General features: G+C 55.5%; 2 protein-coding genes and 1 long non-coding RNA gene across 6 annotated transcripts in view; 2 read left to right on the top strand and 1 right to left on the bottom strand.

Annotated features, from left to right (window-relative positions):
* Nucleotides 1-6,876, bottom strand: part of CUNH10orf90 (chromosome unknown C10orf90 homolog) — a 306,207-nt gene extending 299,331 nt beyond the window's left edge. Inside the window, exons 1-2 of the mRNA XM_039835925.1 lie at nt 6,816-6,876; nt 4,093-4,133 (exon numbers count right to left, since the gene is read on the bottom strand). Coding sequence (XP_039691859.1) covers nt 4,093-4,133; nt 6,816-6,876 — 102 coding nt within the window. The remainder of the gene's footprint in view (nt 1-4,092; nt 4,134-6,815) is intronic.
* The window catches only part of DOCK1 (dedicator of cytokinesis 1), a 413,576-nt gene continuing 392,643 nt past the window's right edge, over nt 6,743-27,675 (top strand). For 3 of the 4 annotated variants that reach the window (XM_039835995.1, XM_039835998.1, XM_039835997.1), the window contains exon 1: nt 6,744-6,920. In XM_039835995.1, coding sequence (XP_039691929.1) covers nt 6,875-6,920 — 46 coding nt within the window. In that variant the 5' untranslated portion in view covers nt 6,744-6,874. Of the gene's footprint in view, nt 6,921-27,675 lie in introns of all 4 variants that reach the window. The other variant, XM_039835996.1, reaches the window with a different exon arrangement.
* LOC120581260 (uncharacterized) lies at nt 7,768-12,203 on the top strand. The gene is made up of 3 exons (XR_005647212.1): nt 7,768-8,236; nt 8,548-8,553; nt 12,192-12,203. It is a non-coding gene; the product is annotated as an uncharacterized LOC120581260 (long non-coding RNA).

Raw genomic sequence — 27,675 nt, 5'->3', positions numbered from 1 at the left:
GGCCATGTTCCACCTTCCCACACAGACTGTCACCTCTTCATCTGCTTTCCCTGATGTTTCCAAGTGGGTGTTTTTACTGGACACCCCCAAGCCTGTGGGTGTGTGTGTGTGGGGGGCCCCGTGACAACATTCCTGGAGCCCGCCCCCCGCGGGCCTGCCCCAGGCTGCAGGTGGCACACCCGGGGTCCTGGAGGCTGCGGAGGGACCCGTGGGCCCAGGGATGGGGTGTGAGCCTCAGAAGAGGAAGTGCTGCCTCTGCAGCTGGAGCCTTTGGAGACAACGGCTGGACCCTGGGGCAGGGCCAGGCTCCAGCGCTGCAGCCACATCCTGTCCCTGGCCTTCGAGGTGGCTCTGGGTGAGGCTGCGTCAGCGGGAAACCTCGGCAGCCACTGTGTAGGAGATGGCAAGACGCCAGGGAGGGGAACGTCACTTCCAACAGTTCTGGAGGCTGGAAGTCTGAGGTCAAGGTGTTGGCAGGTCCGTTTCTCCAAGGCCGCCACAGGCCACCTCCTGGCCGTGTCCTCACATGGTCCCTCCACGTGCATGCATCCCTGACGTATGCATGTCCAAATTCCCTCCTCTCATAAGGCCACCAGTCAGACGGGATCAGGGACCACCCCGATGGCCTCACTATAACCTAATCACCTGTTTCCAAATACGGTCACATTTTGAGGTACTGGGAGTTTCAACTTATGAATTTGGGGGGCAGGGGACATGGTTCAGCACGTAACAGTGGGTCCACAGAGGACAACCAGGATAGAGCTGGTTGCGGAGAAGCGCGGGGCCGGGGCACGGACCCCACAGACACCCACAGTGACTCCTGACCACCAGCTCACGTGGCTGAGATGCCCCGTGCCTGAAGCGGTCAACACTTCCAGAACCAGAGACCGGAGGGTCTCATCCGAGTAAGTTGAATTGAGGCTGTGAGAAGCCCAGAACTTCCCAGGCGGAACCAGGCGCCCCAGAGATGCCCACCATCAGCCCGACCACGACAGCAACGGCCCCCGTCTGCACACGCCCATTCTGACCGCCTGGCCTTCGGTTCTTCGCTCATCGTCTCCATGTTCTCCTCTGCCTTTTGGGGTACGTGGAGCCTACTGATGACACGGATTCTAAGGGCTTTCTCTGCTCATTACATCGCCCCTGCCACTTCTGCATCTGTTTCCACTGCTGGAGTTTTTTGCTTGTGGGTCACGTTTTCCTGCTTCTTCGCCTGCCTGGTCAGTTTGGGTTGGGTGCTGGATTTATCGTACTCTTTTAAGTGACGTTACCCTGAATCCTGGCATGCTGGTTAGTTACTCGGACTCAGTTTCACTCTTTTGACCTTGCTTTTTGGCTTTGTCATTTATCAGAGCAGCCTTCGGGTCAGGGCTAACGCAGCCCCGCTGTGGTGGTGTCACCCTTTGGAGGACTCTACCTGTCCCACTCTACATTAGACGCCTTTCCACCGCGGCTGGAGGGAACACTAACCACTGTGTGAGCTCCGGGAATTATTTGGGGCCTGCTACGTCCTGCCGTTCTTCCTGCAGCCAGCCCACACCGGGCCCTTTGCAGGCTGCCACTCACCTGGACTCGCCCAGTGTCACTGCACACATGCCCAGGTCAGCGTTCGGACACCCCCGCCAGCCCTCTGCAGGTCCCTGGCGTTCTCGCTCTGTGTGGGCGGCCCCTTCATCCTGGGCTGTCTGACCTGCAAGTCCTAGAGGCCTTGGCTTCTGGGAACGCCGTATCTGTCTCCACTCAGTGAGGCCCCAGGCGCAGGTGAGTTCCCCTTCCTGCCTCCGGGAAGCCAGCTGGGCCCCCAGCCGTGGGGCTCACCTCACTCGTCGTCCTCCCTTCAGGGGTCACAGTCCTGCCCTGCCCGACGTCTGGAATCTGGAATCCACTGTGTCACCTGGAGGCCCCGCGTGTAGCTCTGCTACCATTATTTCATTAAGTCTTCACCACACTCTGGAAGTCAGACTATTTTAACAGCAAGGAAACTGGGAGCCACCACGGAACCTTCCCATCAGGGTCAGGCAGCTGCCAACGTCTTGGTCACGTGTCTGGCTGACTCTAAGAATGCTATCCTGCACTGTCTGAGGGTCCTGAGGGACCCCAAGGGCATCCAGCCTCTGGGGACGAAGCCTCGGTCACCTCAGGCCTTGCAACCCAGATCCGGGCCCCTTCGATTTCAGGAGGCTCCGCCTCCTGCAGGTGTCTTGCCCGCAGCCCCAGAGCTCATTTCTTTGCGGGCTCAGGGTGGGAGGGACTGCTTGGTCTGCACTTACGTTCTCGGTCGCACTGGCCCACGGGCACACGGCGCAGCACACAGCATCCTCTACTGAGCGACATATTTGCTCTGCTAAGCTGGTTGAAGTTTAACAACCAGCATCTGCTTTAATAACCTTTGTGGAGAATGCTGAGCAGCACACCTGGGAGGTGAGGCAGAGCCTGAGCTGTCAGAACAAGGTCAGTCTGGGGTTTTTCTCAAGCTGGTTTTCAAATCTCAAGCCTGTCCTTTCCCTCACTTTGAGTTTATTTTCTAAAAAAATTCGAACATATAAAAAAAAGTAGCGAGATGAAGCACTCATAGACTCATCACCTCAACTGAACAATTTTGTTTCATTTTTATTTTTTCTGTAGTATTTTAACGTAAATGACAAACGCAGTGACAGTTCACTTCTAAACACTTCAGCAGGCACCTCTAAAATATAAGGAGTGTTTTTTTTTAACATAACCGCAGTAACACTAACCTAAGAAAATAAGTAATAATTAAAAATATTTAAAATCCTTTCCTGCCCTTCGCATCTCTTAGATTTGGTTTGTTAAAAGGGTTATCCAGGCAAGGACCACACATTGCATTTGAATGTCATATTTAAAAATCTAAAATAGCTCTTTCTCATCTACCCATTTGATTTCAATAACACTGACTTGTTGACAACCAGTGTCCCATAGAAAGTTGCACGAGCTAGCTTTGCTGGGCTATATTTCTTGTGGTGTCATTTACCTTGTTCCTCAATCTCCTCTATTTCCTGTCAACTGGAAGTTAGGTTGAAAGTCTTGATTGTACCTTTTGGTGCTGTGTGACGTTGTATGCTGTGACCACTTGCCTGGTCATCTAATGTGATGCCAAGATCTGCCACTGGGTCAAAGGGCAGCAGCTAGAGGCCTCACCGCAAGGCCATGTTCCTTCCCTTTCAGGTGGCAAGCAGGTGGTAACACCCCTTTCGAAGTGTGTACAGTCTCCATAACCCCGTCCCATTCCCGTGCGTGCTCCCTATCCCCCAAAGGTACCCCACCACCCCGGCGTGTGCACTGTGCTTCTGGGATCTCCACGAGGCAAGATTCTAGTAAATTTACTTCCTGAGTCTGCACCGTATATATGTAAAGTTTTTTTTTTCAAGTTAAAAAATAAATTAAAAATTTGATTTTCAAAATTTAAAAGTGTTAATATTGATTACACTTTGTCATGGCCTCATCTCAAAATTCTGCCATACATTGGGAGGGAGTCACTAGTCTGAGCGTTGACCGATGCTTAGGACGGGGCCACTGGGAGACCCAGTGCTCTTGGGCGGGTCATACCTCCAGAGACCCAAGTCCTGCACGGTGCTTGGGGGGTATGGCTGAGATCTGTGCCCCAGGAGTTAAAAATGCCAACTGGCACCACCCCCACAGCTCCTAGAACTGGAGATGGGGCCAGTCCGGAGCTCAGGCCACCACAGGACAAGGAGCCAGGGCCACAAACTCAGTTTAGAGGCGCAAGATGAGACCACTGCCGTTGTCAGTCACAAAATGCTGATGACCCTTCTTAGATATGCAGGGACTGTGGCCAAAACTGGGCACACTCGGAATAATGGGATGGAAACCTCCCTGTGTCAAACACGTGGTCCATGGGCCATGGGAGTTTTTCAATTCTGACTTATAAATTTATTTATATGACAGTCTTACAAAAGTATACAAATCCCACACCACGTTTAGTTATATATTTCAGTGGGTCCCCTTGATCAGCGGGAAAGTGGCGACTGTTCTAGAAAATGTGAACCATGGAGTTATCAAAGAACCCGGAAGCAGCGTCAGAGGAAGAAGCCAGTCATGGTTACAGGGTCCTACCTGTGCAGCCGCATCTTCCCCTGTGGTCTTCAGAAGAGCCCCTGGGGCTGGCAGTACGACCCCTCATCTACGTGTGGGAACAGCAGAACCCCAAGGCCTGGGAACAGAAGAATGGCCAGGATCGAAGGGGAAGGATCGCAGCGCTGGCAGTGGTGAAGCCAGACCTCCCGGCCACGTGACTCTCAAACCCTTAGCTTTTCACCGCAACATGCCACCTTCCCTACAGCGCAGCCCCACGTGCAGAACCAGCCCCGAACGGTCCTGTCCTGGTTCTGAAACCATACTGAGCTGCTTTGCAGAGACAACGGACCAACACCACGGGCCATGCAGCGGAAACAGGCGCAGAGGAGAGAACTTTGACCTCTAGCGGCACCCGGAACCAAACTCCACCCCTCCCCGCGGAACCAAAGCAGCGGGACCTGACCGGAACTTGAACACCGGAACCGCTTAAAGGCGAAGCATCCATCCGTTGTGCAGGAAGATCTAGTCCTGAAGCCTCTTAAAATAAACGGCTAAGTTCCAAGGTCCTCCGATTAAACTTGCCCCCCGAATCCCTGCCAGTGATTCTGCATGCCTGTTCTCCCGAACCCCTCAAAAACCTGCCCCAGACCCCGGATCCGAGAGACGGATTTGAGCGGGCCTCCTGCAAGCCGACTCGGCATTAAATAAATCGCCCTTTCTTTTTCTCAGAGCCGGTGTCATAGTTTCAGCTACGCCGCACGACGTCGGGCAGCACACCCTTGCTGGGTGAGGGCGCCTGGAGAGCCGGATTGACATTGGGCATAAACGAGACGGTGAGTGTAATCACAATTTGTTTGCCAGGTTTTCTTTGCAGAATCTGCATCCCCAGCAGGACCTAGAAGGTCCTTCTCCTGCGGGCTCATTCGGTTCCCTGCGCTTTAGCCACACTGGCCTTTAGGTTCCTTGAAGGTCTGTGTTTCCCCGACCCCAGGGCCTTCTCATATGCTGTTTGGGCGGCACTTCACCTGGCCGGTTTCAGCTTATCCTTAAAGCCTCCGTTTGCATTGTTTCCTGGGGGACGCCCGCCCTGACCTAGAGTAGGTCAGGCCACCCTGTTGATTGTCTCAGAGCACCCTACTTCTCCTGTAGGGCACCTTCACAGGTGCTTCTCCTTCCAGGGGTCAGTAACCAGGCCATGGGGTTAGGTCCTGAGCTACCGAGGTTTCTGCTTTCCACAGAAAGCTTTACGTGGGTGTGGTCCGGCCTCAGGCCCCGCCCCTCTGAGGGACTTAAGTTCCTTCTCAGTAAAACAAGACCTGTGACTCTATGAACCTGTGGTTGATTGACCACCAACTCTCAGGTCACAAGTTATCCAGGGGCCGAGCATTGTCGTCAGTGGTGGCGGCCTGCCTGGCCTTTCCCACACGGTACCAGGCCCTTCCCCAGCTCTGCCACCCAGCACTGTCCCTGCTCCACGGAGCCTTCCATCCTTTGATCTTCCTTCCAACAATTCTTGGAGGCTCCCGGGCCCACTGCCATGGTCACTGGTTCTTGGGGACATGAGAGAGGGCGGGCAGTTAATACTCCATGAAACCAAATTTACTCCCTTTAATGTCTTCATTCTGAGGCTATCTCCTTTAATTTTTCTATTCTTTTTTGGAATTATGGTAAAAATAAATAGGTGTGTAGGTGTTAAGTTTTTCCTTGGAGAAATCTGAAGCCCCAACTTTTACTGGTGAGAAAATCATGAAAGTCTGAGAACTCACCTACGGGTTGAAGACCAAATTCGTAAGAAGCCAGCGTGCCTGCTCTAGGCCTGGCCCCTGCTTCCTTTCCCAGCCACACCTCTCCCCACTTCCTCTCTTCCCCCACCTCCCAGACCTTGAATCCTACTGAACTAGTAGAAGATTCTGCAAGCCTAAGGAGGCGGAGGTATCCAGGCCTTAGCTCCCTAGGCCTCTTTGGGTCACTGCACCTATTCAACACTCCAGCAAGGGGTCATCTTCCTGCAAAGCCCTCCCGGACCAGCGCTAAACCATCTCCTCCCACAGGCCTTGGGTGCCCTGCCCAGGCACCAAGAGCCAGCTTATCAGTGATACCTGATCATCACCTTCCCACCCTCTAGCCTGGCTAGTTTGGTGCTCCTGGCACACCCAGGCACTGGGTAGATGCTCAATTAATGTTTGTCAGAGAAATGAATGAACCACGTGCTCTGGAAGGCTCCTCCCAGGGGGACCTCCGCTCCACTCTCGGCCAATGCAGAGCCCGAGTTGGGGACGTTACATCAGCAGGCGCCTGTCTAACCCTCGTGCGGAGCAAACTACACGCTTCATAAATTGCCTGGACGCCCCCTCGGCCGAAACCCCGCCCCAGCCCCCGCAAGGGCGCACCCCTCATTCTAGGACATCCAGCCCCCAGGACTCACTGAATCAAGGAAACGCCACAGATAATGAAAAGGCGACGCCCCTGCGGGGGTGCCGGGATGCTTTGTCGGGGTTGTCCGTGGGCCAAGAATGTGGGGACCAGAGCTGGGGCCCCTGGGCAGGGGGAGCGGCTCCGGGTCCCGGGTCCCAGCGCGAGGGCGGCGCGCAGCCCGCGGCCGTCCCGCCTCCCGCCCGCGCTCCCGGCCTTTCCCATCCGGCCCGCGACGCTCCGCCCGCCCCGTCCCACATGACACCGCCCCCGCCGCAAACTTTTTCCTCCCCATCCTGTCGCGGCTCGGAGGGAATGGAAAATGGCGGCCTAGGCGCGGAGTTTCCTGCGCGACCAGCGGCGGCGGCGGCTGTCCCGGCGGCCTGGGGCGCGGGGCCCGCGCGGCGCCATGACGCGCTGGGTGCCCACCAAGCGGGAGGAGAAGTACGGCGTGGGTGAGCGGCGCGCCGACCCTGCGGGGCCCTCGCCCCCACTTCCCCGGCGGCGGGACGCGGCGTGCGCGGTGGCCGCGGCGGCCGGGAAGAGGCGTCTGCGCCCCGCACGCCCTCCCGCGCCGTCCTGGCCCGAGCGCGCCCGGTGGCCGGCCACTGCCCACTCCGACTCGGCGCACGCTGTCCCTGCCAGCTGGGGCGCAGGCTGTGCCACTTCCCGGGGGGCCCCTCCGACATGCCCCTCGCGGGCGGGCACCCAGCGGCGGCGCCTTCCCGCCGCCCTGACTCGCAGTACGGTTCTGCCCGCGGCCGAAGCCCGCAGTTGGGCCGGGCCGGGCCACTCGGGTCATTGTTCTCCGCGCCTCTCCGCCCTGTGGCTGAAGTTGTGCTCAGGGTGTGCGGCCCCGGAGGACGGTGTCAAGTTGCAAGGATCAAAGCGAAGTCTCCGCGGGTGGGAGGTGGCATGCGCGACTCGGGCGGCCCGATCGCGCTCCCGCCACTGGGGGGCCCTGCCCTGGACTGCGCGGGACCCTCGCCGAGCGCCCCGGTGGCCCCGGGGCCAGAGAGCGCTGGCCGCGGAGGGCGGGGCCCGTTTTGGCGGCGGCGCTGCTGTTATCGCTTCCTGGGCAGAGTAGGGGGAGTCGGGGTGCGAGTGAACCTTAGGACCCGGGGTACATTCCAGGGAGCGAGGCTTTCCGTAGCGGCAAAACAAACAGACTCCAGGCCACTGCCCCCCCATCTCCCCCTGCCCCCGGCCTGCGCGCCCCGCGGTCCTCAGGGGATTTGCAGCGGAGCCTCAGGGTCAGGGCCCGGTTCCTGCCTCCTCTAACGTGCCCACCCTTGTCCCCAGTCCGGCGGCGGTCGCTCCCCGGGCCCCCGGATCTTCCCAGTTGCTTTCCAGTCTCTTTGCTCCTGTTGGGCAAGCCCAAGGAGTCTGACCACTTGGATCTGAATCTCACTCAGGTCACACTCTGCCTGACTTAAGGCCTTTTGTGGCCTTGGCTTCCCTTTGCTGTCAGGCTGTGTCCTCCTAGGGTTCTCTGGCCTCTTGTGTGAGCCTTGCAGTGTCCACCCTACTCCAGGAGCGTCCTGCCCATTCCCGCAGCTGGTCTGGTTCCGTCCCAGCCCCTTGACTTTTACAAAGCCTTGGGGTGGCTCTTAGTTCCCTGGGTTCATTTTTCTGTGACTCCAGGTGCTTATCTCTGCTGGGTGTCGGGGACATACAGTGGAGCCCTGGCTTGGACAGTGGCATGAGAACAGTCCTGAGACAGTCCTAGGTCCCCGTCTGGGCTTGTTTCACACTGGGGCTGTGTGTGTGTGTGGGGGGGGCGCTCCTTGATTCAAGGTTACTTCAGCCGAGCTCCCCTCCTAGTCCCATCTCAGAGATGAGGAGACAGGCTCCAGCACAGGCACAGATGTCAGCGGCCGAGGTGGGCTGGCGGACTCTGGGAGCTGAGCATGTAAGAAGCACCTGTGTGTCTCTGGGTGGGTTCAGTCTGGGGCAGGGCCTGATAGAAATGTCCCGGTGAGTCTGCCTCTTGTGGTGTTTGGGGCAGAAGTTCTCTCCATCTGGGATGGTGTTGGCTGTGGCGATTCTGGGGTTCTGGGCTGCGGCGAAGCTGCAGGGGAGATGTGCGTGAGGGGCGAGCCGAGGCCAGACCCAAGGAAGAGCTCAGAGAGACTGGGGAGGCCGGGAGCAAGCGGGGTCGGGGGGGGGGGCACTGCCCAGCTCCCTGCCGAGGAGGCCGGAAGCAGCTCTGGCTCTGGCCCTGGCTGGAGCTGTCCCCTCAGTCCTGTGCAGCAGGGACTCGTGTGACTGCCACTGCACAGAGGCTCACCCTCATTCACCCACTGGTGAGAGGGCCACACCCTGGATTTGAACCCGGCCTTGGCTCTAGAGCTCAGACACGCCCCACTGTGCTCCCCAGGGGAAGGGGGACCACATTCGAACATACCTTGATACCCTTCATTGGGTCTCGGGGTGGCCTGGAAGGTGTCAGTGAGGACGCTTGGTGGGGACATCTGTAGAGTGGCTTGACTGTCACATCCAGAGAAGACCAAAGGGAAGGTTTGCGGATGGAAGGAGCAGGGTCTCCACACTGGGGTCGCTGCTGTGGGCAAGAGCACAGCTGTGTCCCTCCACGCTGTCGCATGGCTTCCAGAAGCTTCCGTAGCACTCACTGCAGTGACTTCTAACATGGCAGCTTTGGCTAATGCTTTGGTTTTAAGGAAACCCCATGTTGGAAGGTTTCCAAAGAACAGTGCCCTGTGGTTTTTCCAGGCAGTTCTAGGAAGGGTGTGAATGGCTGTCAGCTGGAGCAGAGAGTGATCGGTTCCAATTAGTTGTGTCAGGTGGAGACGGGACAGCACCACTCGTCCAGCGTCCCAAGCAGCTTTAAAGCCTGGAGCCCCCCTGGCGGGGATGGCCGCGGGCCTGGTCTGGGACGGCTGGATTCTGGGTGGAGAGGGTGGTGGGGTGCACGTGCCGGGGGGAGATGGAGGCGCTGGATGTGGAGGTGCAGTCACGTCAGCTGACTGGCCGGTTCAGCCTCAGGGGAAATCACTGGAGAGCCCCCCCTTACCAACCGCTGTGTTTCTGGGGAGCCCCTGGTGGGGCTGCGTGGGGGGCCTGCTTCCACCCCTGCCGCTCACTGGGCGGATGAATGAATCACGAGGAGAAAGAAAATGGCAAAATTCCCGCTCGTTTGGAAGCTTGAATCGCATCTCATTGTTTGCAAGTACTTGGAACCCTTCAGAAGCATTGTCTGCAAGTGACACACTTCAGTTATTTGTTTTGTAAGATCGGAAAAGGAATAAACAGCTGATCTGTGGCTTCCTTAGCGAAGGCCGGAAATGCCGGTCCCTCGCCCCCTTTCTGGCCTGTGGAATTTACCAGCCTTTTAATTTCCCTCCTTGGACTTGAGTTTGGAGGGTCAGTGTTTACATTTACAGATCTGGCTTATTAACACAGGCATGACCTTTGACCTCGCTGTCACACTGGGAGGTTGGGCCAGATGAACTTTTCCATCAGCCGCCTCCCCCCACCCCCACTAGGCAGAGTCTGCTGTCCCAGTAGCAGAAAAATTGCGTTCGTTCGTATGGCTCCTGTCCTGAGCTGCAGCCCTTTCTGTAGTCGCACTTGAGGCTGGTGTTAGAGGCAGCATAAGGCTTCTCTCCCCGCTGGGTGTCCTTGCCCTCGTCCCCAGAACCTGTGCAGATGACATCTGACATGGCAGAGGGACTCTGAAGATGTGGTTGGGGTTCTGGACCTGAGATGGGGGAGATGCTGCTGCATTAGCCCCATGGCCCCCAAAAGTAAAGTCTTCCCCTGTCCTGGCTGGTCACGGGACAGGGACTCAGAAGAAGGATATGGACATGGAGTCGGAGTGATTCTGAGCCTGGGCAGGGCGCGGTGCGCAGGTGCTGGCTCTGAGAGTTAGGGCCCACTTGCACGGACCAGAGAGAGGCCCCAGGGGCTAAGGGAGTCAGTCCCCACCTGACAGCCAGCTAGGAGGCAGGCACCTCAATCCTGGTCACAGCTGGATTCTGCGGGCGCCCTGGAGGAGCCTGGCAACAGATGCACGCCAGAGCCTCCCACCCGGAGCCCGGCCTGCGTGCACCTTGGTAAGACCCGGGGCCGCTGGGCGTCTGACCCGGGGAACTGTTTGATAGGAAGCGTGGGCCGTTTTCAGCTGCTCAGGGTGTGGGAGCTATGGCAGCGAAAGAAGACCTCGGGACGTGTGGCGAGCAGCGGGGGCTACGGGTCCTTTTCTAGCCGTCGGCCTGGTGAGGAAGCAGAAGGGACGCGGGTGGACCCGAGCATGCGCTCTTCGCTCTGGCCGCGCGCGGAGTGCTCGCACGTGACCTGGCGTCGCACCGGCACCGCAGGCACCACCAGCTCCCGGCCCTTCGCTTGAGCAAATCACTCATGCGTTTTAGCCTCGGTTTCTGCATCGGGGAAGTGGGGTTAAGCCTGCCAACTGCAGAGACCAGGGAGAATGCCGTGAGCTGATGCTGTCGGACGATCGGCCAAGCCCTCCACAGTGCTGCTTTATTAATGTTTTTATTTTAATAAAGCGCAGTTTAGAAAGGTGGTGACAAGTCATTTTCCACTTGGACTTAACATTCGCACTTGCTGAAAAAACGCTTTTCTTCAAAAGTTGATTTCTTAATGGTGTGTTTTGCCCTCATGGGGGGGGCGGCGGGGAGGGAGTGACATTTGCTTGGTGTGGGGAGCATGACTTGGGTGTATTCAGATTAGCTCTGAGTGATGATACTTGCTGGGAATAGTGTAACAGCCGAATAAGTTTGGGAGTGTGGGAGTTGCAGAGGGATCTATTTTGTTATCTAGAGTAGCAAGTAGCCTGCTACTTTGGGGAAGAAAATTAGATTTGATCGTAAGTAAATAGAAATGCAGACATTTTTCGTTCACTAGAGTTGCAGAAAAAACAAATTAGGGCATATTATATTTCTACAAACCTGATTTTACTTTGGAAACATTAAAAAATTAAATTTACCGCTGTGCCAATGTTTGCTTGAATATCAGGCATCTTCTCGGGATTGTCTTAGGGCGTGAGAGTGGTTCTTTCTCTTTTCTTGTGAGCTCTGAGGATGCAGGTAGTGAAAGCCTGGAGAAGGGAAAAGGCAGTTCTTGAGTCCTTTGCTGGGTGCATCAGAGAATCCCCGGTGCTGGTGCCCAAGTGCACATGGCACTGTCTCTCCTTTTTTCCTTTCTTCCTTTTCCCCTTCCTTCTCTTTTTTCATTAAACTTTGCATTTTCAGATAATTATAGACCCATGAACTTGTAAGAAATAACACAGAGAGATCCCATTACCCATTTCCCCAGGGATATATTTTGCAAAACACAAGGGAGTGTTAGAACCTGGACACTGACAGGACAGTCAAGGTGCAGAGCATTGCCACCACCCCAGGGACCCTCCTGTGGTCCTCTTGTAGCCCCGCCCACCTCCCACATCCCTCCCACAGAACCCTTGGCAACCATTAATCTGCTCTTCGTTACTATGTTTCTATAATTTTGACGTTTCAACAGTGTTACCAGGAAGAGAATCCTGTATGTAACCTTCTTGGATTGGCCTTTTTTCACTCAGAGTAAGTCAGGATTTCCATCAGGGTTTGCACGTGCGGGTCGTTTGTCCCTTGTCATTTGGGAGCGGTGTTCCGTGCTCTGGCTGCACCCCAGATGCCTTCACTCACCTGCTGAGGGGCATCGGGTGTTAGCTGTTGTGAATTAAGCTGCTGCAACCACTCACACAGGTGTTTGTGGGAACGTCAGGTACCTTCACTTGCTGGGATAAAGTGCCCAGGAGCGCCCCTGCTACGTCGCACGGCAGCTGCACGTTCAGTTTAGGAAACTGCCAGACTTTTCCAGAGTGGCTGCACCGTGTCACAGCAGCCATGTATGTGTAACCCATTCTCTGTGGCCTCGCCGGCCTTTGTCATTTGCTGTCCTCGCTGTCTGTTTTAGCAGTGCTGTGTCATTGTGGGTTGGATTTGCGTCTCCCTAATTGTAGCCCTTCCTCGAAGGATATCTTGGTTCAGTTTGGGAGATGACCCCGCGGGCGTGTGCCTGCCTGTGCTGTGTCGCAGGGGAAGGCTGCCGGCAGAGCTGGTGCTCACAGGAGAGGCAGCCCGACAGGGCCACCGAGCTGTGAAATTGTCGAGCTTGTTCACGGAAGGACCCTGAGTCCACTTGGAAGAGAACATTGTGGAGTGGGAGGGAGGCTGGGAGGCGCGTCCCCCGCGCCCTCGCTCGGCAAGATGGTCACTTTTCAGACCCTCAGTCTTGAGAAGGTCTCCAGAGAGATAAGCCATGAGGAGGGGACCCAGTGAGGGGTCGGCGTTGCCTCAGCCCTGACGCGGCCATCTTCCGTTCATGCGACCTGGTGTGAGTGTTTGAACCTCTCAACCTCTCCAGGCTTGGTTTCCACATTTTCAAAATGGGATGATGACACTGTCCTGTCCCAGGGCAGGCTGGTGGCACATTCCTGTCTTGAGGCGGACGACACATTGTTATGCCTGTTTCTTAAGTTTGCTCTCGTTAGCGTGATGGGACGTGCTTTGGGGCTGTCCTTCAAATCCACTGCGAAGTATGTGTCAGTTTGCCGCCTTGACAAAGTGCCACAGGCTGGGGCCTCGGACAACAGGAAATCTTTTTTTCTCACAGTTCCGGAGGCTAGAAGTCCAAGATCAAGGTGTCAACACCTGGGTTTCTCTCGAGGTCATCCCTTTGTCTGTGTCCCTGTGGTCATCCCTGTGTCTGTGTCCTAATCTGCTGCTCTTATAGGGATGCCACTCATGCTGGATTAGTGACTTCCTTTTACCTTAATTACTTCTCCAAAGATCCTTTCTTTAAATGCTGTCACATTCTGAGGTAATGGGATTAGAACGTCAACTTTTGAATGGTGGGGGTGGAGGGGGCACAACTCGGCCATTCTGTTGTGATTCTCATGACGGACTTTTCCGTCTGCCTTCCATGCCACCATCTGCAGGTCCCCAGTGCTTCAGGAACACCTGGGAAGTGAGAAGTGAGAGGTGGGAGCTCGCAGCATAAGCCCCTCTCGCTTCATAAGGCTCGGTGTCGAAACCTGGAAATTCCTTGTATTCAGATAGGGACAGGGCAATAAGCTCAGGTGGCTGGAGACCCCGGCAGGAAGTACGCTTTTTTAAGTGTTTACATCAGGAGCACACTGGGAGGAGGCCCTGCCTCGGGGCCGGCTCAGCACTCTCGTCCTACCTGTGCTCACCTGCCCTTAGTGCACTCTGTCGTCTTACCTGTGCTCACCTGCGTTCAGTGTTAGGACACCGAGACATCCTGCGTGGATTAGTTTCCAGCTCGTTTCCATGTGTGTTTTGTAGCACGAGGAGGGTGGCCAGGCTCGCTCTGGCGTCCCCGTTCTCCAGCGATGGCAGGGAGGCCTTTGGTCCCCGCGTCGTGCATTCTCTGTCGGCCCACTGAACACCTCCAGGGGCGCCCTTCACTGGGTGGGCCCCGAGGCCGGCTCCTCCAGCCCCTCACACCGCACGCTTCACGGTGGCCCTGGGCGGTCGTGGGGACACTTTCATTTCAGCAGCCGGTGGGGCAGGGGAGGGCATCGGCGTGTGACACATTCATGACTCAGTGCTTGGTCATTTACAGGCACGGAGTTAGGGCATTCTGCAGTTCATCCACTCGCCTGCACGCAGGTGGGATGCCGAATGTCGGAAGGCAGATGGTTTCATCCGAGACAGATGTCTGTCAGCTTGTTAAATTTTCATTTAGCTGCCTTGGGGAGAAAAAGGTGTTTTCTCTTAGTGTATGATAAATGCCAAGTGGTCACAGGTGGGGTCCTGCAGATCCCTCTGTGAATCTCAGATCTGCCTCCTACCAGCAAGGTGACCTGGGCGAGGCGTTTACCTTAAGCCTTCTCCTTTGTAAAACTGGCGATCACACCCACCTTGCGGAGCAGTTCTGGGGAGAGAGGTCACCGGACACACACGTGGCCCCTGGCCTGTGCTTGACACATGGTAGTTTGGTTCATTCTTTACTGACTGCAGGAAGGTGCTGTTGCTGAAGGTTGGATCGGGCTCTGCCCAGCGCCCAGTCTGCGTCTGGGAATAAAGCAAGGCAGGTGCTACTGCCTTGCCCTTTGTTGTCGGGTGAGGGTCGGAGGTGGGAGAGGCATTGGACGACTTCCCTAGAATTTGAATGTTCTGTCTGAGGTCAGCATCCTGAAAAGGCCAGCTGGAGGCAGATCTCAGGAGCTTCCGTGGATAAATGTCTCACCCGAAACGTTACGCGGTCTTCATCCTGGTGCAGTTCCCGTTTGCCGCTGCTTCTCAGGAGGGTGGCACCAGGCTTACCTGCCGCCCTGAGCGATCCGTGTCCACACGCAACGGCCCCGATTCCTTTCCGCGTTGGGGCCGGCGGCTGGACATGGTGCCATCCCGCTGCTCACGGTCCTGTGCCCGGAGCTCAGTGCCCGGCTGGACCTAACAGCCCATGGGGCCCAGGGGTGCGTCCCCTCCGCGTGTCCTGTCATGGTCTCATTCCACTGATCGAGGAGACTCGTGGTGGAGCCCTGGCATTGCGGGCATGGCACACAGGGACCGTGACTTCTCACACCTTGGAGTCTCTGAGAGCCACTCGGCAGCACAGATGTCCAGACCGCTGCGGAGATACGACGCGACGTGCAGACACAGCCTTTTTCTTGGGTGCGTATTCTGCCCCTTCCGTCGTAAGAATTTCGGCTGTTCTGTGCCGTGCACTGAACTGGAAGCTGCTTTCCAAATGACTCATCTTCATGTTTGTCTGGCCGTCTCAATCCTATCATTCTAAGATGGTCGCGGCGCCCCCAGACCCCATCCCTGTGTCTTCTGAGTTCTTTTGGCCTCAGAGGTGGTGTACTGGAGCCTGGCCCGGGATTCAGAATGACGGGAATGCAGGCCTGGGTGCCACACGTGCTGCCACCTTATCTGTCCTGGGCGGTGGGACCATATAGCACTTCACCTGTCGGCTGTGCCTGGAGCTGGCAATGTAATGCAGGTGGACGAGCTTGCAGAAGGAGCCACACCGCTCAGTGCTGAGTTATCGCCATGTTAAACTTGTTAGAGAGAAACTATGTGATTTCCGGTGGTGCTTCGAATCACTCTTTAATTGGAAAAGTGCAGTGTTGCGTTGTGAGCTTGACTTTCTGTAAAGTTTCGTAATTTTTATTTTATTTGGTACTAGATATGTTGTATCGATTTACGCGGGGAGCGGATGAGCGTTCTGCACAAGCAGCTAGCGTGGGCAGCTGAACCTGGGCTTAGTGACAAAAGTAGTAAGTGTGTCCCAGCTTCGAAGACATACACAGTTGTCCATCTCTGCAGAGAAGTTAGAGATAACAGACAACTGCGCCTTCGGATAACCCCTCCCTCCCTCCCCGCTTCCTTCCGGTTTGCTCACCAGTTTCTTTAGACATTCGGGATCCAGAGCCACCCTCACAGGGCTGATATTCTGGGCCAAAGTCAGCAGTCCCCTCTCTGAGCTTCCTGGGGTGGTGTGTTCTGGAATGCAGGTTTGTCTCAACGTGGAGAGGTCGGTACCTGTGCGGGTGGCTCACGCCCCAGCAGGCTGGGCACGGCCCCATGGCCAGACGTGGTGTCGCCACCAGGGGTCCCTGAGCTTCCACCGTGTGAGGGGCGTGGCTGGTCAGTAGCCTCACCTCCACCCAGCTCTGTTTTCGGTTTTTGCCGTAAAACCCATGGTTATGAAAGCTTCAGGGGGTCGCAAGGGTGCGATCCATTGGATTTTCTGTTTGATCCTTTTTTCGTGGTTAAACCGACAGTTGGAGTGTGTGTCTCAGAGCGGCTCACCTCTCCCCCTCTCCCCGCCCGCTTGCTTTCTGTTCGGCTCTGACGGCAGGGGCTGCCAGCGGCTCGGCGACCTTTAAAATGACCTTCCTGGCCTCATTTCCTGCTTTACTCCCATCCAGCCGGGGGCCAGCCTGGCTGGTCCCAGGCCTCAGTCTGCGTGATCCCCTCTCCTGCCCTAGCTTCTCGGGGTTTGTGCCTCTGCTCCCAGCATTGCAGGCTTCATCGCCCCAGCCTCCTGACTCCTTCTGGAAGAGGCTGCCCCTTTGTTCCCGGCCCCGGGGCTGTGAGGGCATGGTGTGTAAGGGCAGAGGGCTCGGAATGTCCCCCGGTCCCCAGGGCCTGGACGTCTTGAGGCAGAGGGGGGCAGGGGAGGGGAGTGGAGAGAGCTGGGGAGGGAGGGCACCGAGGCCTAGGGACGGGGAGTCAGAGTTGACGAGAGCCCACCAGCTGTGGGCTCATCACTTCTTTAACAGAGTCCTCCAAGGCCGACTCTGGGCTGAGGGCGCTGTATGGCCTGGAGGGTGAGTTCTGTGGCCTTAGCAAGGGCTCGGGAGCGGCTGGCCCTGGGTCTGCAGTGCTGGCTGGTGCTGCCCGGGAGGTGACCTGTCTGAGGCTCGGTGCCTTGTCCCTGCACGTATTCAGTAGCATCACTGCCAAGAAGGTGCTTCCGGTAGGGGCTGCCTCATCGCAGCCAGGGCTGTGCTGCTCAGGTTGGGACACGCGGGGCGGGGTGAGTCTGTGTACTGGTGACAGCATTCCGACCTGCATAGTCCCTGGGCATGCGGGGTGCCTAGCAACACCCTGGCTCTGAGTTAGCTCCCAGTAGCAACCCCCGTCTCTCAGTGGTGATAAGCACAGACAGCTCCTGACATTGCCACGTGTTCCCTGGGGGCAAGAGGGCTCCCCTTCTTAAAGTGCTGGGCGTGGCGCCTGGTTCACAGTCACACTCCGTGGCTTTTACTGTCAGTGCTGTGACCGTGCTCTTGGAAGCTAAGTCTTTCCTGTGTATTCGGGAGGACCTGATTCCCGAGGGCGCGTTCCGGGTGGGAGCCTTAGGAGGCGGAGACAAGAAGCCTGCGGGGTGGTGTCTTGGGCTGCTGTCTGCAGGGTCTGGATGGGACACGAGCCTCCGTGTTCCTTCTTCCTGAGACACAGACGGCGGTTTTGAGGTTAGGAGGGATGCATAGAGTTCCGGGGACTTATGGACACCCCGCCACATGTCGTCAGGGAAGAACCATCCTGGCTGCTCTGACCCCGTCATGAATGCGGGAAGCCAAGCATTCATTCGCTCCCGGAGTTTCATTTGCTGGCATGAGGGCACTTATCAAGCCTCCTTTTTTATTCTTTCTAAAATAATAACTTATTTTCTTTAACATAATCGACTTTACCAGGGGCAAATAATGATTTAGCAGGAGGGAAATGCGATTATTTTTCATCCAAATTGCTGTGCTTCTGTTAACTTCACAAGATTGATTTTTAAGTCCTTCTAACGTCATGTGTGTTCTACCGCCCATTTTTCAAAGGCGGGACGGCGTCCTGGTCCTCCAGGCACCGTGGCCAGGCTGCCGAGTTTCTCCAGGTTGTTTTTTTGGGGGGTGGGGGAGGGTTGGAGAGGCCACGGGGAGGGAGAGGTGGGCATGGGAACCCGTGCGACGGGTGGCCTTTCCGTACCCAGGCTCTGAGGCACTCGCCCGCATGTGCTGGCAGGCCTCGGTGCCTTTGCGTGTGCTCTTCCGGCTGCCTGCAAATACCACTTACGTGCCACCTGTCTGGCTTTTCCAGGCTCAGCTCAACTTGTAAACCTCTCCTGACTCACCTGGGCGGAATGAGGGGCCGTCCTGCACGCCGCTCTGTGCAGCTCCGAACCGTCTCCGGGGAGGAGGCGTCCCGGCTGGGCAGAGGGCCCTGAGGACAAGGCTCGGGTTGTTTCCTTTCTCCGTTCCCAGCACCTGGTGTGGTCCCTGGCACACCGCGCTGTACGAAGGAGCTGGGACAGAGAGCTGTCATCTGGGCAAAGTGACAGGAGCTGCTAGAGTTCTGGGAGTCCCTGTTGCTGGGGAGTCACATCTGTGAGTGGACGGCCCTTCCAGGATGTTTGGCGGTGTCAGCTCAGGAATCCGTTGGGTGATTGGAAGCAGTGGCCTTGAAGCTCCCCACTCCCAACTGTGGGAGGCTCCCTGAAACGGGGCAGCGGCCTGCACTAATGTGGCTGCCGGGTCCCTTGCTGCGTGAGTATTCGGAGGTTACGGTAGGCCGGGCAGGTCACCCACACACTCTGGTCACATGTTCCTCAGACCACGGGGGCATCGCCAGCATTTCTGTGACTATTGTCCCTAGAACTTCTCCCTAACTTCCCCCTCCTCTTAGCAAGTGGAATGTTCTAATGACATGCTTTCTGGTCCAGGTGTTCGTGGAGTTGGCTGCAGGGCCTGGACCAGCAGGGGGGGAGGGGGGAGAGCCAGGGTGGGAAGGGAGGCGGCCGAGCCCTGGCTCCAGCTCCTGGCGGTTCTGAGACCCCACTGAGGCTCGGAGCAGCTTCGGGCCGCTGAGCGTCTGTGCGTGGGTGGTCCCGCCACCAGTCCTTCCTGCCCCACAACGTGGCGATGGAAAGTCAGCGAAATAGAAGTAGATTTGTGTACTTCTGTAGAGGTCCAGTGACATACTCGAAGCTTTGCAGGCCGAGAGGCGAGCTTGAGGGTCCTCTGTAGGTGTTTCTGTGAGCATTAAAAAATGTGAAAGCCGGAAAGCAGTTTGGCTGTTCCTTGGAGGTTAAACAGAGCTGCCACCCAGCAGTCCTGATCCTAGGTCTGCGCCAAAAACAACTGAGGACAGGCGGTAAACACACACTCGTACCGTTCACCACACTCCCGAGAGGGGGACGTCCTAAACGTCCGTCAGTGGATGACGCGCAAGCCCAAACTGGCCCGTCCACACACGGAGTGTCATTCAGCTGTAACAAGGAGCATGGCACCGACACCTGCCACAGCTCGGGCAAGCCAGAAGCACGTGTGCACGAGAGCACCCAGCCGCCAGAATGCATACGTCTCACGATTCGTTTCGTGTGGAATGTCCAGAGGAGGCAAATCCATAGACACAGAAAGCAGATCAGTGGCTGCCAGGGGCTGGGTGTTTGGGGAGCCGAGGGTGACTGTTTAATAGATCTGGACCTTCCTTTTGGGGGATGAAAACATTTTAGAAATAGAGTTGTGGATGTATGAAACGCTGTTGAATTGGGCACTTTAAAAAGGGTTAGTTTTTTGTTATGTGAGTTTTGCTTCAATTTAAAAAGAGTGATGAAATCTTTCTTCGCTTACGGGCTGCACAAAGCCAGGCCTGGCTGCGTTTGGCCTGTGGGCCGCAGTGGACCCGACGTAGGGTCTTAGGATCTTTAGACTTTAGAGAGATGACTGTAACTTTCGTAACACTATTATGTACTAATTATGAAAAGAATGCAAGCACTGTGGAAAGTAGATGTCAAACGCCTCCCCGCTTTCTGCCAGTCAGGGCCCATTCAGAAATAACCCGTATGTAGAGAGTAGACAGCAACGGGGGCTTCATAGACGCTCAGTCTCGGGAATGGTTTTTCTAACTGCGGAATCGGGGGCTGCTGGGGGGCAGCTGAGCCGCCCCCGCCCGCCCCCTCGGCCCTGCAACCCCATCCAGAGAGTTAATGAACCCAAGGCCCCTTGAAATGCTGGCAGTGGCAGCGGGGCAGGGAAAATCGAGTGAAAGGTTGAAAAAAAGTGATTTAACAGAAATCCAATTCTTCTGGATTCCCGCCTCTTCAACCGTGGCGCCTCCCTTTGAACAGAACATGAAATCTCCATTTCGCACTTTTCATCTGACCAGCAGCTCCCCCGCCAGGGACCAGATGTGGTCGCTAAAGCGACTGTCTGCACGGTTCCCCCGCTTCGATCTCGGCGATTTATGGGCAGGCACGTGGGGGTGGCACTCAGAGGCGCTGGGCCTTCAGAGCCAAGACTCCAATCCCTGGAAACGAAGGATCAGGGGGAGGTGTCCCTTGAGGACAATGTGGTAATGATCGGCGTGAGCAGTGCGGCCTGGGTACTTCCATTTTGAAAGGCAGTGTTTTATTTAGCGGCCAGAGTCTGCTGCATACGCGAAAATGTGTGAGCCACTCTGCGGGTTTTCCTCAAACGTGCCTTTCTGCAACTGTTCTTTCTCAACCAGGTTGGAAAACGTCGACGGGGCTTCTGCCTCGCTCACTCACCTGCAGCGACTCGCGCGGCTGGGAGCGAGTTAGAGCGGGTGGGATCCTGGCGTTACCGGCCTCCAGCATCTTCGCTCTACCCATCAGCTCTCTCGACGCCTTTTCTTACCACTCGAGGGATTTATGGGTACGTTTGTGAGCACACACGCAGTGCCGGGTGTGTGTCGTCAGCCGCCACGTTTGCAGTGCCTCGTGGCAGCCCTAACACAGAGGACCGGGGCAGAGACGCGTTGGAGGCAGGGCGAGGAGGTGTTTCCGGGAGCGGGCCATTTGGAAGGTGGGGCGCGTGACCTCTGCCCCTGCCCCCATCCGCCAGGAAACCGATGCTCAGAGGCCGTGTCTCTGTTTTGTCATCATTTTAGGAAATTATCCAGAGACTAAGGTGGTAATAACGTGCCAGGCATGTGATAAAGTTGGTAGATTTTGGTCCCTCTCCAGTCTACTTTTTTCTTTCAGTTTGGATTTTATGTCAAGTTTGTTGACGCGAACTTGAGGTCCCTAGGAAATGCTTCATTGCCTGCCAAAGGGGCGGCCACCGAAACGCGCATCGGTGATTCTTGACGTGTCACTTTATGAGTGGGTGATCTCTTTCCCTCCAGAGAGAATGTCTGTAAGTCGCTTCCTGCACTGATCAGTTGACTTTGCGTCAGAGACGCCTACATGGCAGTGAAGAACAAGGCTGACTCGTGTGTGCCCTCCGGTCGCCGACTGTCTAGTGGGAAAGATGGACTTGGGACTGGGAGGTTAAGATGCGCACAGTGGGCCCTTTCAGGGTGGAGACACCTACCGTGCAGGTGGGGGGCGCCCACCCAGGGCTGACAGTCTGGGCGTGCTGCCTGGAGCGAGTGTACAGAGGTCTGGGGCCTGCAGAAACCCGGGGGGCGGAGAAGGGGGTGCGTGTCCTCAGCCTAGGGGACTGCCCGCAGGGGCTTGGAGGGGAGGGGCACGGCTTGTTGAAGCTGACGGGATGCGGAGGAACGCAGCGAAGCCACTCCCTCCCTGGATTTGGAATGGAAGACCCGAGTGAGGTGGAGGACCCTGCAGGCGGAATGCAGGGGCCTGAGAGAAGTGGGGGCATCGACCCCGTTACCCCGGAGAGTCCCCCTGGGCGGCCTCAGCCTGGCTCTCTGCCCTGACTGGCCGCAGAGAGCTGTGTCCCACGAGGGCTGGGAGCTGCCCCCGGGGCCTGGGCAGGGCCCCGGCCTGGCTTGTCAGCTCGCACAGCGTTATTAAGTCTCCGAGTCTCAATTTACCAGAAACTAGGAGCAATGGACTTCCCTTCTCCCGTTTATAAGCATTATTTTGCACAGTCGTGCGCGGCCAGTATTGCCGTGAGCCAGAGGTTGATCTATTGAGTCTAGACTGGTATTACAGCTAAGTGCTTAATCAGGTCACTTTCAGAAGCTGGGCTGTGGGCATTTCCTCTCTTGAGTCATTTTCATACGTCTTATTTGAGGGTGGTGTCTGTCCAGAGGACCGTAGGGAGGAAAATGTGTAAAATATGCAGGCCGGCATGGTTGGGGCTCCAGGCAGAAGGGCCTGGAACTTACCGCGTGTGTCGCTCTGTTGGGGACAGACGAAAATCCATGAGAGTTTATTTGCGTCGGAATTGATTCTTCAGCTCGTTGTCAGGTCCTGTTACGGGCTGGATGGCTGTTGGACTCTGCCCAGGAGGGCTCAGAGGCGTTTTGCAGTTGCGCTGAGCTGGGCGTGAATCCTGGCCGTCCGCCTTGCAGGCTGTGTGATGCTTAGAACTGACTTCACCCTCCATGCTGTGGTTTACTCATCTGTCACCTGGGAATGATGCTCGTTGCTACCTCTTCATGCTGTCATGGATTAAAAAGCTGCCCCCAGGTCACGTGGTTACTGGACTTGCTCTCAGGAGTCTAGTGGAGCAGGGGACCCTCCCGGGGGACAGTGTGCAGAGACAGGGGATGCGATGTGTTTGTTTCTGGTCTGAAGAGGGGTCTTGGCCCTGTTGTGGGTGGTGGCTGTTTGGGCGGCTTCCCTGGGCTGGGAGGCACTAGGGAAGGGAGGAGGAGAGGAGGCATCTGGTGGCTCTGCCTGGGCTGCATTGTGGGAGGTAGGCGGGCAGGAGTTTGGCTGGCTGAGAGCTTGCAGGCCTGGCGGGGTGTGGGAGCTTTGTCCAGAAGCCCCAGGAGGGGGTGCGTGGTGGGGGGTCGGGGAGGCAGAAGCCCTCTTGGGGCTTCTGGGGGAGACCTAGAGATGGCTTTTGAATAACTTCAACCAACAGGGTGACAAAATTGCTAGCAAAACAAAATTCACACCATTCCAGGCTGTCCTAGCGAAGCAGGGGGGCAATCTGGCCGGGAGGTTTAGAGAAAAGATGTGAGGACATATGGCCGGTCCCTCGGCGCGAGCAAGTCTGTTCCAGGCAGCAATGGGACCTGGTCTGGTGGCGCCAGAGGAGACCCAAGGCCTGGGGATGCAGGCTGGGGGAGCCAGAGCTGAGCTGTACTGGGACACTCATTGGGCAGGTAAGGGGCGCACTGTCCCCTGGAGCAGCATGACCCACCAGTAGAAGTTTGAGGCATGGAGCGGGCGTGACCCAGAAGACCCAGGGGGATGGAATTTGAAGCTCTCCAAGTCCTTTTCTTCCTGAGACTCAGTTCAATTAACGTTAGGTGTTGGGGGAGCTTTTTTTTTAATGACAGGTGCCCAGGAGTGAGGTCATGCTGAGGTCACTGGACAGTGTCATCACTGGGTTAAGGACTGCCCCTCCTTTCCTCTCCAGGGTTTGTCACATGGGCGCTCTCGTCCATTTTCCATGGGCCGGCTTGGATAGGCGCTGGGTGTCCCCGCAGGCATTTTCGTGGCTGGCGGAAGCCAGCGAGGACTTTGGCTTGGGACGGTGGGAAGAGGGGGAGGTTCAGGGGCCAGGGGCTTGGGAACGCAGCCCTGACGGTGCGCTGTCCTCTAGGAGGCCGCCAGGGGTGGCAGGCGCTTGTCCGCTGGCACCCGCCTCCCACAGTTGGGACAGATCCTGAGGTGGGGAGCGTTGAGGTGCCTGAAGCTCTTACAGCACCGTTGAGGCGGAAGTGTGACTTTATTTTGGGAGAAACAAGTGGAGCCCATAAAATTGGTTCCTATCGGCGCTGCCTGCGCCAGACGCATCTGCAGCATCTCATGGCCGACGCCTAACCTGCGAGGCGAAGCTGTTCCTGTGAGGCCTGCCAAGCCGCAGCAGCGACACTGCCCTTCTTTAAGGATTTGTCTTCTGCATGCCAGACGGGCGAGGAGGAGGGAGAGCCCCAGGCCAGAACCGGCGGGCCTCCTCGGCGTTTGGGGGGACCAGCCTGCTTCCTGCCTGCTTTAGGTTAAAGGTTTCGACTATGGAAGGTCATCCAGCGATTTCGAGAAGAACTTTGGCCTCCCTGGGTTTTGCATGTGGCATCTGCCAAGGGCTGGGGTCAAAGGGATGGAGGAGGCACACCTCGCTCCTGGGGGGCTCTGCATCAGCCTGGGGGAGCAGGAAGGCAGCAGGGAAAGGGGGGGATTTTACCCAGCCATGAGCGATGTCGCCATGGTTCGTCCAGTTTCCCTTTGAGACCTTCCGTGCTCTGTAGGAGGTGACGTTGGCTGCAGGGCAGGCTGAACCTGTAGGACGTGGCTTCTCCTGCATCGTTCAGACACGTGACTTTGAAGTTATTCTGTTTACTCTTAGCACTGTGGCATTCAGTGTGTCTTATACAGGACATTTGCATTGTTTTTCCATCTTGATAAAATTTAGTTTTTCCTTGCCAAAAACCCAAAACAAAAACAGTACTCGCCTTGTCATTTGCACTTTTGACAAAGGGACAGCGTCCAAGTTGTAAGCCAGAGCAATGCCTTCCTACGATGAATGTGGATCCTTAGCTCAAGGTGACCTCAGCAGGGCGTGCACACGGTGGCCCTGTTGCAGCCCCCGCCTTCGGAGAGAAGCCCTGTAAACCTGATTTACTTTTTCCTCATCGTAACACTTGGTGTTCAAGATCCGAGCCCGATAAATTCTGTGAATACCCGAAGATGAGCTGTAACTTTATCTTAAAAAACTCCCTGTTCCCTGACATGGAGCAGTAAATTGGAGAGCAAGACCGGGCAGTGACTTTAAATCCACACTGTGGGTTCCTGGGGTGTCATCCTACTTGTGAGACAGGTGTCAGCTTTATCTAGCTTCCCACCTGTTAGGAGTTGACTTTGTATGTGGCTCAATATCATGGCTAGCTATAGCCTGTTTGGAATTTATAGGGTTTTCGTTTTTCGTTTTGTCTTGGTGGAGCCCTTGCAGGCATAGGGTGATGATAAGGATTATGAAAAATATGAAACATTTCCTTTGAAACGTGGACTATTACATTGTAGCCATGTAAAAAGCCTCAATTGGGATGTTGCTGGTTTTCACCTAGAATTTTTTATTAAGAACTCCAGGAAATCGAAGAGTTGTTGTCCCATTAATACATTTCATTGGTTTCTGATTAGCAACCGTGTCGCTTTAATCTAGACGGTGCTCATGTGTGGTGGGCCGATTGCCTTACCTCAGAGAAATTCCCGCCACCCATAGACCAAAGCACCTGCCTGGGAGATGCAGCGTGGAGGCCGGTTCTTAAAGGGCCAGTGGGGCTTTTCCGAGCCTGGCATGGCTTCTTTTGCCCCTGGCGCACCTCACCATCGCTCTCAAAGGCCGGCCAGTCCGAGCCGTATCCTTGCAGCTTTCGGAAAGCGAAGGTGTCCTGTCACTGCCAACCTGGAGTGCACCTTCCTCACCCAGCACCTCTTCCTCCTGCCTCTCCTCGCTTCTCTCTGACTTTCTTTCAGGTTCACAGTCCCCCGAGACACTTCCCTTCGGACTGGCTGAGGTGCCTTCTCCGTGCCGCCCACAGTAGCCTGTGTATGAGCGTCCAAGGTCGCAGGCTGTGCGGTGGCTGCCTGGGTCCCAGGCTGTCCCTGCCGTCCTCCGGAAGCTCCGAGAGGGGAGGGGTGGCGTCTGCCCAGCCCGTCTTTCTGTCCTGGGTGTCTGGTGCTGTCCTTGGCACCGAGGCGGTGGTTAAATATATGTCCAGCAAACGGGGCTGAGATGTCAAAATTGCAAAACCTTTGATGATTCGTGGAAGTGCTGTTGTGGAGTGTTTGAAATGGGGGCTGTTCTAGAAAAGACTTGGCAGACCTTTTCCGCCGGGGGCCAGAAAGTGAACATTTTCGGCTTCCGCCTGTGCAGCAACCACTCATTTCTGCTGCTGTGGCCCCAAAGCAGCCACAGACGAGGCATCCAGGCACGCGCTTGGCAGGATTCCAATCAAACTTTATTTATGGACACTGAAATTCGAATTCTGTATGATTTTCGCAGGTCACGGCTAAGTAGTTATTATTTTATCCCCCCCCCAGCAACTATTTAAACGCAGTTGAAACCGTGCGTGAAACCCGGCAGGCCGCATTTGCCGCGGGGCTGCGGGTTGCAGACCTCTGTTCTCCGTAGTTATTCTAGATGAAGATTGTGTTTGAGTTCGTTCCTGACATGGGCGGAATTCCCACTTAAAAGGAGTAAAAAAGAAAAAAAAAGATTAGCATCAAATCGAAGAAAAATAATAAATAATTACCGTTTTTGGACCCGTTGTCCTCTGCGGGTCATGCCCAGAGGCTGGCCTGGGCAGCAGGTGCGAGCGGGTGCTGCTCCCCGCCTTGGGGCAGCTCTGGAATAGCTGTGAGTCCAGCGGGAGGCGGATTTGAGCAGAGGCGAGAAAGAAGAGACAGTGGGCACAATCCGTGCTTCCTCCCAAACGCCTTCCTGTTCAAAGTTCTACCTGTATGATACTTCTGCCTATAATGTGGACGATTCTCTACAGTCGTAGTAACCTGCAAGAAATCGACCCAGTGAATTAAGCACGTTCGTAGGAATGGCGGCAGACCGCGAGGCCTTTGAGGACTTGCCTGGCTTCCTAATGGTGGTTCATTTGATGGCAGTTGATGGAGAATGATTTGGAATAAACCCCTCCGGTGTGGAGGAGCTCCCTGCCCCCATTCTGCTTATTCTCTCAAACCAGGGTGATTTTCCAGATTAGATAACAGGAAATCTGGGGCATTTCATACTCAGTATAATACTGCAGAGTACCTATTTCAGTAAACAAACTCTTCACTCCAAATAACTCAAAAGAGTGCCAACTTTCGTAGTTGGCCAGGGTTCGTATAATTAGTGTATCAAGTGAAATGCGATTCTTATTGAGAACTGGAATCGCAATGACAAACAGTAATTGCTGAGTCTGTATCTTATCAGGGAAATCAAAAGTGTCTATTGAATTATAGTGGCTCTATTATGTGGTTCTGTGAACTCACCAAGATAATTCTTTTGAGGGTGATAAAATGTGATCATGAAACCATACATACAAGAAAGCAAACAGATGGATAAACAACCAAAGTAATTATCAGTTGTACATTTACGTTTTTCCATCACAGTATTTCCAGGACCTGCTGGTCCAGAGTGATCTGCTGGGTCATTGTCTGGAAGGGTATGTTTCATGATATTGCTTGATTGGTTTATCTGCCCTCCCACGTGGCCGGAGGGCATTTCAGAGCAGTTTACCCTCCCAGAAACTGCTTGGAGCATCATAGTTTTATTGGTATCTAGTGGACAGGGAGGAAGAGAAAGTTGAATGATAAGCCTTCTGTGGTTATGGAAGGCGATGCTATTCTGTGTATAAAGAAGCCCCACAAAGAAACAGATGAAGGAGGTGACATTTTGTGAATAGAGTCCGTATATCTAAATCCTAATGAACATTTTCACTTGATGGTTCTACTTTTGATCCCAGTCATCCTTTAAAACACAAACACACAATGAAATCAGTCAACCCAACAATAACAACCACAGCAAAAAACAAACACACAAAAAAACTGGCAAATTCAGTGAAACAGGATTTGTGGGTTTTACCTGTCTGACTAATGTGTAATTGCCTTTCTTGGAAAACTTCCTCCTTTCTCCAGCAGCCTTTTGCAGGCGAGGTGCTAAGAGTTCAAAATCTCAGCTGAAGATATTGTGTTTTTTTCATGCCTTTTAAGCTGCTCTGTTTTGCGTGTTGTGGATGTGGATGCTAAGGTCACGTGGTGAGGAGCCTAGGGTTGGAGGGTGCGTGCTGGCCCTCTGTGACGTTTGCCCATTGTCCCAGTGCCTCATGAATGGCGAGGAGT

Source organism: Pteropus medius, unplaced genomic scaffold (genome assembly GCF_902729225.1).
Source record: "Pteropus medius unplaced genomic scaffold, Ma_sr-lr_union100, whole genome shotgun sequence".
NCBI classification, from domain to species: domain Eukaryota; kingdom Metazoa; phylum Chordata; class Mammalia; order Chiroptera; family Pteropodidae; genus Pteropus; species Pteropus medius.
The sequence above is the reverse complement of the archived record's forward strand: the minus strand, read 5'-3'. Positions and strand labels throughout refer to the sequence as shown.